We start from the raw sequence: 12549 nt of genomic DNA on the forward strand, positions 1-12549 counted from the left end.
CTTCATCAAACTTGCTCCATCTCATGTTATCACTTCATCAGTTAATGCCCATCATAAAGGTTGTAGACGTAGTTAGCTGTAGTTCAAAGTCTCCTTCCTCATGTGTCTCCCTCACTTAGGAGTCCAGCAGCTCAATCAATCTCTCAGAACCTTTAGAACCGTGTTAATGTTCTGCTTGGTTCTGAACCCCTACTTTGTTTTCCTTTTGTGCTTTTATATTTTCATACGACGCGGGGCAGCACACGTTTTCATCACAGAAAGGCTAACTTACAGTTTGCCACCAACACCACGGTTAGTGAGGTCCCCCCCTTCATTGTAAGCGTCTTTGGGTCACTGAAATGCGCTATACAAAATAAATGAATTGTTATTTTATTATTATTAGTTTGCTATGTGTCATGTTTTCTTTCGATCATTGGGACTATATTCTAACTGTATGGATAGCTTCTAAATTATTCAGTTCTAAGTCCAAGTTCAGTGTTTCCAGGTTCCTGCTGTAAAACAGGCGGTGGTCTCAGAGAGAGAACCTGTTTGAATAAAGGATAATGAGTCAGAACATCACTAACTAGTTTCAAACCGGGGTTTTATATGGAACCTCTGGTCCAGGAACCTTTTATTGTGAAGGTTGAGTCTGTACGGTAGTAAGATCAGTTTGGTTGTATTGTGTATGTTGTGGTTAACTCTTGTCCTTTGTTAACCACTGTGTGGCTGAGCTTGAAAGTCTGACGCTTATAGTTATACCAGATGTACTAAATCAAAAGAAATCCAGGTCCAGTGCGGTTTAAAGTTGAAAATTCTAATGGGTTTAATTAGACTAAATGAAAATACAAAACTCAAAAGTTCTTGCAGTTAGGTCAACATAAGGATTGCAAAGATAATCATGGGGTTCAGTTTGGTTCTCTGGCACAAGGTCAAAGACTGTGTCTTCCTGCTCAAGCCCCTCCCCCCAGGTAGGGTCGCCCTTATATACATGTCAAGGTCACCCGCATGGTCCAGCTACTAGAGGGAGATGACTCAGAGAAACACAAAACACCTTCTTCATTCTGGCTCCTACAGTGTACTTTTATTATGGAGGTTCAGGCTGTGCTGTAGTGAGGTAAGTTTGGTTGTGTTGTGATCTAGACATAGAGAGTGATATAATAATAATAATAATAATAATACATTTAATTTAGAGGCGCCTTTCAAGACACCCAAGGTCACCTTACAGAGCATATAGTCATCATAAATCTTTTAAAAAAACAAGACATTGTGGAAAAAAAAATAAAAAAAATAAATGAACATAATAAATAAATAAACACAATAAATAAAAAATAAATAAAACAAAAACAAGACAAAACAAAACAAAACAAACAAACAATCAAAACAGTGATCAGTTAGACGTTGTGTGCGAGTTTGAACAGGTGAGTTTTGAGTTGTGACTTGAAGGTTGTAATGGTGTCTGACTGTTTTATGTGTGGGGGGAGGGAGTTCCAGAGCCTGGGTGCTGAACAGCTGAATGACCGGGCACCCATTGTAGTGAGTCTTGATGTGGTGATACATAGTAGTCCAGCAGAGGTTGAGCGGAGGGAGCGGGAGGGAGTGTATTCTTGGAGGAGGTCGCAGAGGTAACTGGGGGCTAGGTTGTGGATAGCTTTGTAGGTGAGGAGTAGGGTTTTGTATTGGATGCGGTAGTGTACTGGGAGTGTACTGGGAGCCAGTGAAGTTGGATGAGGACAGGGGTGATGTGGTCAGATGATTTTGTGCGGTTGATGATCCGGGCGGCTGAGTATAGTCTGTGTGTGTGATCTAGACATAGATAGTGATAGAGTGTGTGTGTGTGTGTGTGTGTGTGTGTGTGTGTGTGTGTGTGTGTGTGTGTGTGTGTGTGTGTGTGTGTGTGTGTGTGTGTGTGTGTGTGTGTGTGTGTGTGTGTGTGTGTGTGGGATCTAGACGTAGAGAGTGATGGAGTGTGTGTGTATGTCAGACAGGAGGATAGGAAGTCGTCAATTTCACGTTCGCTACTTAAACAGAGTCCACAGAAGCAATATATAGTTGTGTTTGTGTCCAGGCCTCCAGTCTACTATGGATGAGTTGAGAGAGGAGGGGGGTCCTACCCCTAAGACCACTCTGTCTGGGGAACATGGCCGCCAGAGCAAAGCTAAGAGGTAAGAAGAGGATCTCTCACTGTCTATGACTGTTGTCCATCTCATAGCTCAGCAGTGATATATCATGACTCCATCATTAGTCTGAGTAAAAGCTGTGTGTGTGTGTTGAAGCCCAGAGCAGCAGGAAAGAGCAGACTCCCCTGGACCCAGCTGTGTCTCCATGAAGAGTGACCACTCTATGGATCCACCTGGCACGTTTAAAGAGGGAAATCAGTCTATTGAGAAGAGGTGAGGATTTATCAGAGATTATTAATATGCAGCATATCAAACATCAATAAATCCTGATCTTGTTTTTCTAGAAGATTCCAGCAGGAGAGAGCAGACTCCCCTGGACCCAGCTGTGTCTCCATGAAGAGTGACCGCTCTATGGGTCTACCTGAAGTGTTTAAAGATGGAAATCAGTCTATTGAGAAGAGGTGAGGATTTATCAGAGATTATTAATATGCAGCATATCAAACATCAATAAATCCTGATCTTGTTTTTCTAGAAGATTCCAGCAGGAGAGAGCAGACTCCCCTGGACCCAGCTGTGTCTCCATGAAGAGTGACCGCTCTATGGGTCTACCTGAAGTGTTTAAAGATGGAAATCAGTCTATTGAGAAGAGGTGAGGATTTATCAGAGATTATAAAGATACAGGAACTATTGAAAATAATGATGGTTGCCCCTCACTAGAGGAGAGACAGACTTTAGTGGCTCAAAACGAATACACCTTTTCATGATGTCCTATGCTTCTGCTTCCTTTGTTTTCTGGTGTGTGTGTGTGTGTGTTTTCACTACAGACAACAAAAAGAGAGGTCAAAGGTTACCAGGGCTCAGTCTGCACTGCAGCATCAAACAGAGCTGATCAAGGTGTGTAAAAGTCTAACACAACATTTGACTTCAGCTCTACATGAACATTAAAAAGCATCTCTTGTGGTGCTAATAATCTCCAGGCTTCCCTCTTCAGACCAACAGGACGTGAATCCAGGTGCAGATGCTTCTGATGTCATCAGTTAGTTCAGAGTAAAGTTCTTGATGATTGTTCTGTTCCAGAGGACTGAGGAGAACGCACAAGCTTTTCTAGACAAGGAGCTGAAGAAGCTCTGGAGGGATCTCTTCCCAGATTACCCACAATGCTCAGAGAGTCAGAGGGATGAGAAGGATGTGGATAGTAAGAAGGAGGAGCAGAGGAGGCGCGCCATAGAGGGAGTTGAAAACATCGCAAAGCTCTGCCTGATGGAGATGAACCAGGAGGAACTGGCCGACACACTGGGGGGCGGTAAGAGACGCTTATTTTGAGGAGAGGGGAGACATTCATTTTGAGAGCAGAAGAGACTCTTATCCTGAAAACTGAAGTAAAATTTATTTTGAAGAGCAGTATGAGACTCTTATTTATTATTTTTATGCTAAATTACAGAATGTGAAATTACTTACATTTTAACTTCAATTTGGAGATCTTTCCTCTTCGGTGTTAAATCTTAAAGTTACTATAAGGCCAAGTTACTGAGGCCTTCAACCGTCTATCGGGTGGGGCCCATTGTACTCATATTGACCACTTTTATATGAATGAGGGCATTCAATTCTACTGAATTATACATTTCGTGGTTCCAGCCCAACCGGAAGTGATGTGAATGAATGAATGAATGATATTTTTTATTTCCGTGTCATGCCACACAAGTGGCCCATCCCACATAGAATTAAAGGACACTGATATAACTACACAAAGCGTGTAGTACATACACAATCAAAAAACACTACAATACATTTCATCCAGCACCGAATAAACACACTAAATATAAAGAGACATATTCCATAAAGAGACATAAAGTTATATAGTGGAACAGCGAAGCGAACATATCTGCATCACACTTATAATAAACTTCTTTTGCATCGACTTTCTTGAATAAACTTAATCGCAAATCATGATAAAACAATGGTAAAACAACAACAATACAAAAATAAATGAATTTAATTTTCAATTTCATCGAGCTCACAAAAATGACAAATACTATTCTCCTCACTGGTGCCTGATTCAATGTGTAGTGGGAGAATTCCTGACCTAATTTGAGCACATAGGGACCTCCTTCTTTTAGACAAGTTATACAAAGTATAGTTTTCTGTACCAAACACATGTTTAATTTGACAAAATGTACGCAGCTTAGGCATACACCTCATTTCAGAAAACCAGGTCCCTCTCTTTTTGAAGGATAGCAGTTCTTTACCTATTTTAAGATCTTTGTCCGTAAAAACATCCCCACAACCCAGTCCCACATATAAATCATACACCTCATTTGCCCATCCTCCAATTTAATGTCATCTTTTTAAACTGACATATTCCATCTAACCCATCTCACCCCACTTATGTAGATTGTTCAATGTATCTTGTTCTTGTGTTTTTTATGATTGTTGATTATGTTTTCTGTTTTTAAACTGCCCTGTAAGGTGACCTTGGGTGCTTTGAAAGGCGCCCTCAAATAAAATGAATTATTATTTATTATAATTAATGCATGTCACATTCAACAACCTTTTTGGCCACTCTGTTGTCATCCATCCTCAACAGCCTGTCCACAATCTCATAATACACACACTACAACGCTCCCTACAGGAGTCCCAGCCCATGTCTCCGGTGTAGCTGGTATTGGTGCGAATTTATGAACACCCATAAAATATCGGATGGCCCTGTTTTGGATTTTTTCACTCGCAGGATCATTTTTATAACCCCAGACCCCCGCCATATAGTCCAACACAGCACACACACAAGCCTGGAAAAGTTTGGTGTGTGTAGAAAAATCAATATCATTCAGCATAGTTTTGCTTTTAACTCAACCAAGTGCTCTGCTGGCTGACTCAGAGAGAACTGCAGTACCCTTTGTGAAATGCATATGTTCATCCAGGTGAAATCCTAGGTATTAACATTTTGTGTAGTTTGCCAGATGTAATCCCTCCCTGAGAGGTCGTACGAAGACTTAAAACCCCCTTAATGTGAGCCTAGAATGATTTATGAATAAGATAGAGTCGTTTGGCTCTTTAATGTGAATCATTAAGGTCTTCTTAAAGTATAAACTCCCGGGCTCTAGCCCTCCAGGAAAGAGCATCATCAAATTCTCCATTAAAACGCATTGGAAACACAAAAATGCTAGAAATTAATCAAAATTTGTATACAAGAGATAGAACTTGGCCATTAGACCTTATAACCAGGGAGCATCTGGAGATCGCTCTTCGAAAACCTTTGGTCGAAAGAGAAAAGGCGGATCCTAACCCTAAATCACAGACCCTGCCCCCGGGGCCCAAGAGGGACAAGGTTCGGTGTGGGGGTCCCAGTCGGGGGCCCTAGAATAAGTTTGTCTCAGGGAGGTAGGACCTTCCTATCTCCTAAACTTCATTTTACAGCACATTCTGATCCACTAGGTCTTGCAGGCCTTGTCAAAGAAACCGTTTGGGCAGACTTTTTTGTGTAAGCCCTAGAAATCGAAATCTCAATTATGTTGTTCCCGGGACAGATGGGAACATGTGTATGGATTTGGCATCTCTAGAAAAGGGGTGTATATAGAATGAAAGCCAGGTCCGCCTTTATTTTGCACGCAGGCGCATTAATCGCTCGTGCTGCTCGAAATTCTGAAGAATCGTACGAAAATATGTGCATCATTTTTGGTACGATATCAAACAAACGGTTAAGGATAAGGAATAAGGATATGTTTTTACGCTGATGTCACGTCCTAAGTGTTCTGTTTTGTTTTTTTATCATTTAGGATCGGCTGCTGTTCAGTGCCAACATAATATCAAGTCTCATCTGATAGAGAAATTCAGGTTAATGTTTGAGGGAATCGCTAAAGCAGGACATTCAACACCTCTGAATGACTTCTACACAGAGCTCTTCATCACAGAGAGAGGCAGTGGAGAGGTCAACAAGGAACATGAGGTCAGATTGATTGAAATAGCCTCCAGGAAACCAGCCAACGAGGAAAAACGTATCAAATGTGAAGACATCTTTAAACCTTTACCTGAACAAGATCAACCAATCCGAACAATAATGACAACTGGAGTGGCCGGCATTGGTAAAACCGTCTTAACACACAAGTTCACTCTAGACTGGGCTGAGGGCAAAACCAACCACGACATACACTTCACATTTCTCCTCACTTTCAGAGAGCTCAATTTACTGAAAGGGAAAGAGTTAAGCTTGCTGGAACTTCTTCGTCACTTCTTTATTGAGACCAAAGAAGCAGAAATCTGCAGATACGACAGGTTCAAAGTTGTCTTCATCTTGGATGGTCTGGATGAGTGTCGACTTCCTTTGAACTTCCAGAACAACCCGATCTTGACTGATGTTACAAAGTCCATCTCGGTGGACGTGCTGCTGACAAACCTCATCAGGGGAAACCTGCTTCCCTCTGCTCGTATCTGGATAACCACACGCCCTGCGGCAGCCAATCAGATCCCTGCTGAGTGTGTTGGCATGGTGACAGAGGTGAGAGGGTTCACAGACCCACAGAAGGAGGAGTACTTCAGGAAGAGATTCCGAGGGGAGACGCTGGCCAGCACGATCATCTCCCACGTGAAGACATCACGAAGCCTCCACATCATGTGTCACATCCCAGTCTTCTGTTTGATTACTGCTACAGTTCTGGGGGACTTACTCAAAACACCCAAGAGAGGAGAAGAGGTGCCCAAAACAGTGACTCAGATGTACAGCCACTTCCTGAGGGTTCTGTCCATACAGGGGGACAGGAAGTACCATGGGAGAGCTGAAATAGATCAACTCTGGAGTTCAGAGAGCAGGGAGATCATCGTTTCTCTGGGAAAACTGGCTTTTTACCAGCTTGAGAAAGGCAATCTTTTCTATGAGGCAGACCTGGCTGAGTGTGGCATCGATATCAGAGCAGCCTCGGTGTACTCAGGAGTGTTCACCCAGATCTTTACAGAGGAGTGTGGGCTGTACCAGGACAAGGTGTTCTGCTTTGTCCACCTGAGCATCCAGGAGTTTCTGGCAGCCCTTTATGTATTTCAGTCCTTTAGTAACACTGGTGTCAATCTGCTCTGCAGAAAAAAAAAAACCAAAAGAAGAAATAAAAAAAATAAAAAAACCTTCAGGAAGGACAGACTCGTCCTCTACAAGAGTGCTGTGGACATGGCCTTACAGAGTGAAAACGGACACCTGGACTTGTTCCTGCGCTTCCTCCTGGGCCTCTCTCTGGAGACCAATCAGATTATCCTACAAGTTCTGCTCAGACAGACAGGAAGTAGCTCACTGGCCAATCAGAATACAGTGTCTTACATCAAGAAGAGGATAAATGAAGGTCTTTCTCCAGAGTGTAGCATCAATCTGATCCACTGTCTGAATGAACTGAACGACTGTTCTCTAGTCGAGGAGATCCAACAGTTCCTGACGTTAGGAATTCTCTCCAGAGAATCTCTCTCTCCTGCTCAGTGGTCAGCTCTTGTCTTCATCTTACTGACATCAGAAGAGGAGCTGGACGTGTTTGACCTGAAGAAATACTGTGCTTCAGAGGAGGGTCTTCTGAGGCTGCTGCCAGTGGTCATAGCCTCCAAAACATCTCTGTAGGTTCTATAAAAACATGTATTACAATACACACAACACAATATACATAATACTAGAATATAAAAGTTATGATAATATACAAAACATCTCTGTAGGTTCACTTATAACATGAATTACAATGCACACAATACAATATATATAATATAGAATATAAAAGTTATGATAATATACCAAACAAATCTGTAGGTGTACTTAAACAACTACATGTACAATACATGCAACACAATATAAAATAATTCTAGAATAAAAAATGAATATTGAAAACCATTTTCAAATACATCTTTCCAATATTCAACATTTTACGACAAATATTAAATTGACATTTAAGGATCTATTAAAATATTTCAACACAATTCCTACATTATTTTAATAAACAGATGTAAGTTATTTCAATCAAAGTTCCTAACATGTCCATCTATGTTGTTTGCAGGCTGAATGGCTGTCATCTGTCAGAGAGATGCTGTGAAGCTCTGGCCTCAGTTTTCAGCTCCAACTCCTCTGGTCTGAGAGAGCTGGACCTAAGTAACAATGATCTGAGGGATTCAGGAGTGAAGCTGCTCTCTGCTGGACTGGGGAGTCCACATTGTACACTGGAAACTCTCAGGTCGGTCTTACTCAATGTGCAAACAGTGTGTCTGTCGTGTTCTTTCAGAAAAGGTAATTGAATTAGGATTGCTTTTAACTCACTTTATTTGTTGAAGTTTTGGTATGGTAACTATGAAGCAAAAGGTGCGGAATAGTATATATACACGTGGAGAGACACTTAGCTGGTCGGCTGGAAGATGAACTGCTTCTAGTGTTTCTGATCTGTTCTCGCTTGCGCTCTGGTTATATACAGGCCAGGCGTGGCCTCTATGATGTATAATGTGCTCTGATTGGCTAGGATGTAGCCTGGCTACTGCCAGACCAAGCTCAATCGTAGATTGCACGTTGGTCTGGGGTAGCTGCTGTTATTTTCTTCAGCACAAGAGGCGTGATCATCAGGCCTAGTTCAACCGACTCTGTACGCAATTGGCTGTTTGCCGCCGCTCCCCTCTCGTCATTGTGTTAAACCAGCCAATAGTGCGCCGTGGGGGGAGAGGCCAGCTTGTTGATTGGTTCCCGCAAAAACGTATCAGAAGCAGAAAGAAATGTATTGCTTTTCTCCAGACCCTTCTGCAGAGGGAATTCAAATCACCTGCAGAATGGGCGGGGCTACCCAGTCTAGCTTTGATGTTGAGTGCCCGCCTCCGGCTTCCCCGTATGTGTGATGGTGCTGCCATCTTGTGGCAATGTGCAGTTATTACAGCTTATATGCTTGGTCCTGTTCCCCTTGTGGCTATGGGCAGTTATTGCAGCTTATTTGCTTGATGCTGCTCCCTTGTGGCTAGGTGCGGATATTGCAGCTTATATGCTTATTTGTGTCACATGCTCAATGTGCAACAACACCACAAGTTCCATATCAGAGGAAATTTAACAGATTTACCTCCAGAAAATAAACAGGTTGAAATAAATAAATAAAATATGTCTTCTCAAGGCTCAAGACACATCTTCTACTGCTGGCACTAACTTTTTCATTCGGTGGCCCCCTAACAAATTTGTTCGCGCCTGTGAAGATGTCCTTGGTCACGTACCATTCATCTGTGTTTATTAATTTGATCAGACTCACTCAAATAAGTTGTCAAATGTTTTGATTGCATAGATTTCTGTTTTTACCGCCAGTGCCTCGACATCCCTTTCCTCACCAACCAACCCATCATCCTCCTCTTCCTAAATCAAATACCTAATAATAATAACTGGTTGTTAATTGGGTAAAATACACCAATTAGGATTTATCTGGCGACATCCAGAATAGTGAGTTTCTTCACATGCTTTTTTGTTTGCTGATTGAAGCAGTGTGTCTTCACTGGGACTTAAGCGGGTCGTGTTTCCAAATAGAGCAGGAGTGCCCAACCAGTCGATCGCGGACTACCAGTAGACCGCCGACAGATCCCAAGTCGATCCCAAGTTTGCGGGGGTGAAGGAAAAAAAAAAAAGAAAAGAAAAAAAGATGTTTTTTTATTTTTTATTTTTTTTTATTTAAAAAAGTATTTGCGCGGGACATATACGCGCAGTAGCGCATGCACTGTCAACAGTAGTTGAAAGCCGTCAACAGTAGTTACGCACTCCTAAACGTTGACATGGCTGAGGGGAAACGAGCTAAGACCTACCATTTTCACCCTGAGTGGGAGGAAGATTATTGCTAATTGTTGAGAAGGTGCCGTGCGCAGACAGAATGAAACCCCCACTGAAGTCCGTAGGCTCCCCCCCCCCCCCCCCCCCCACACTTGGAGGTAGGTTTGCAGTGTTGACACTAGACTGGGAGATCTCGGGAGGTTGGCTACTTGAAAAGTAGATCTTGGGTCAAAAAAGGTTGGGCACCCCTGAAATAGAGCGATATCACACTGGCGCAGCAATACAGCCGCGCTTTAACTCCCAGCACTGAACTAAACCTTGGCAGTTTGCGTGCATCGCAGCGCCATTACCACTCAACCTATGAAACACAAGACCCTCGTCTCATTCTATTTGTGTTGCCATGACAGTAAAAGCGGTACGTTGGATCCAGTTTGTAAATGATAGTATAAGGTTTATGTTTTATATCATTCCTCTTGTACTCATAATCATGTTGTCAGACAGAAAGGTGAACTTTAGAGTTGTTTTGTAAAGTTTAAAGTGTAATTCCGGCGCAAATTGAACCCAGGATCTTTGTTTTGGCATGAAAACCCATCAAATAAGCCTTCCAGATACCTTTTTAATTGAGGGGTGGTCTCACTGAAACACTTAAATTGTCCTTGTTGTGTCCACGGAAGTTGCGCCAATGCAAGTAAATGACAATGACAATGATACACACAGATTCCCGTTTCAATCTGTGTGTGTGCTCCCGTTTCAATCTGTGTGTGTGCCACATTTGACCACAGCGGGGGCTTAACTCAAAATCCGTGGTGGTCTGACGGAATCACTTCAATTGTCCGTGATGTTGCCGCGGAATTTGCTCCAATGCAAGTAAATGACACTGTTAGTCCGTGGCTCACACACGGATATCGGCGTGTTTCCGTGATGTGGCCACGGATTTCGAGTTAAGCGTCCGACCCTAGTCATTTCACGGATTCCTGTGAGACCATGTTGCAGTGCGATTCATTACGTGTTGATTCGTCAACAATGGGGCAAAGTGTTGGACCACTTTCAACACAGTGAGGAGCTCCAATGCGTTTATATGCATGGTCACGGGGGGGGGGGCCAAACGCCGCCCACCACGTGAAACTCGCATGTTCCTCCCCAGCCCGACAGAGAAGCATCCGTGAACACCGAGATGTGTGACGTTGCTCTGCCCAACGGCACCCCTCTTGTGAGAGTTCGGGGATCGCCCCAGTGGGTCAAATCGGGGCCCACTGATAGGGGAATGGTCACTTTGTGCCGCCCTTGGCGCACCGGGTCGATGCGCAGGCAAGAAAACCATCTCTGCAGCCGCCTCATGTGAAGCAGCCCCAGCGGCACCACCGTGTGAGCGGCTGACATCATGCCCAGCAGCCTCATGACAGAGAGGGCTGTCACGACGCTGCCCAGGGAACAGCGGCGGAGGAGAGACCACAGCGTCTCCATCCTCTGCTGTGAGAGCCGTGCTCTCATTACAGCTGAATCCAGCTCTACCCCCAAATACATCACACTCTGTGAGGGGAGGGGGGAGCTCTTCTTCCAATTTATGGCGAAGCCTAAATTCGACAGGTGAATCACCAGCTTTTTTGTTTGAATAGCTGCTTCCTCCTTGGAGCGAGCCATCAAAAGCAGATCGTCCAAGTAGAGCAGTGCCCGGTAGCTCTGCCACCAAAGCTCCAACAACTCGAAGTGAGGTAGCGGCAGAGACGGGCAATGCTGCTGCCCGGGGCCTCTCCATTCGGAGAGGGGAAGCCAGGGAGACGCCCCCTCCTCGTCGCGGTCGGAGTCGTCTGACTCCAAGCTCATAAGGAGAGAGAGGGCATCGTCGAGCGGGACAGTAAAGTCGTCGGCCCATTCAGCAATGGCGGCGGCAGTGTCGGCTCCGCGATGTCTGGGCAGCGCAGCATAAGGCCGACACAGGCAGGGCGGCGAGAGCGCCAACACGGCATGTTCATGCCCAAGGCAGCCCTCGCACACCTCATGGCCGCCACACGGCAAGATGTAACCCGCGTTACATGTCTTGCAGATGCCGTTCGCCGTTGAGTCCATAATATCTATTGATTTACATCAGTATGCTACAGGATCGTCCTGAAGAAAATGGGAGCAGAACGTCCGCCGGCGCCCGACTATATCTGCGAAATGCGGACGTTGTTGAGGCACGCGGACGTAATTGAGGCCCACGCTGTTGGCGGGCGGGGATTACAAATTTTTCAGTGCTACAACTCATACCTATAGGGATAACCCAATAGCGATAGCCTTAAAAGGCGAAGCCTATACGACATAGAACCATCTTTCTCTTGACTTCAAGCTGTAGGTCGTCTTCTCCGGTGCTTGAGCTGTCCTTCACTCTATGCGTCAATCACGTGTGCAGTGCGTCTTCCGTCAACAACGTGCCATGCTTGAATGTGGCAAATAATTATCTTGTAACTGTAACTTACATATGCAATTCCTTTGATTTACGTGTCAACACTTGCTATATATTATTTAGAAATATAAATTATATACATTTACAGGACTTCCTGTAAACACGGACCTACCGGTAATGCTTGTTAAACTGTCTTTTTAAATAAACTCTGGGTTTGCAAACTAAGTTGTTTGTGCTTCGTTTTATGTGTAGGGACCCTAGTCATGCTACTGCAGAGGTTTGGTGCTATTTTTGACAATGTTAGTGGTTCAAAAATGAAGATTTAGAAGCGA

At 43.9% G+C, this 12549-nt stretch overlaps 1 protein-coding gene across 4 annotated transcripts in view; it reads left to right on the plus strand.

Annotated features, from left to right (window-relative positions):
- The window catches only part of LOC132469698 (NACHT, LRR and PYD domains-containing protein 3-like), a 49923-nt gene that overhangs the window by 1218 nt on the left and 36156 nt on the right, over positions 1–12549 (plus strand). For 3 of the 4 annotated variants that reach the window (XM_060067695.1, XM_060067696.1, XM_060067697.1), the window contains exons 1-3: positions 3223–3399; positions 5870–7679; positions 8111–8284. In XM_060067695.1, coding sequence (XP_059923678.1) covers positions 3357–3399; positions 5870–7679; positions 8111–8284 — 2027 coding nt within the window. In that variant the 5' untranslated portion in view covers positions 3223–3356. Of the gene's footprint in view, positions 1–2044; positions 2142–2252; positions 2370–2440; positions 2558–2628; positions 2746–3222; positions 3400–5869; positions 7680–8110; positions 8285–12549 lie in introns of those variants that run through there. The other variant, XM_060067694.1, reaches the window with a different exon arrangement.

Source organism: Gadus macrocephalus, chromosome 12 (assembly GCF_031168955.1).
Source record: "Gadus macrocephalus chromosome 12, ASM3116895v1".
NCBI lineage: Eukaryota > Metazoa > Chordata > Actinopteri > Gadiformes > Gadidae > Gadus > Gadus macrocephalus.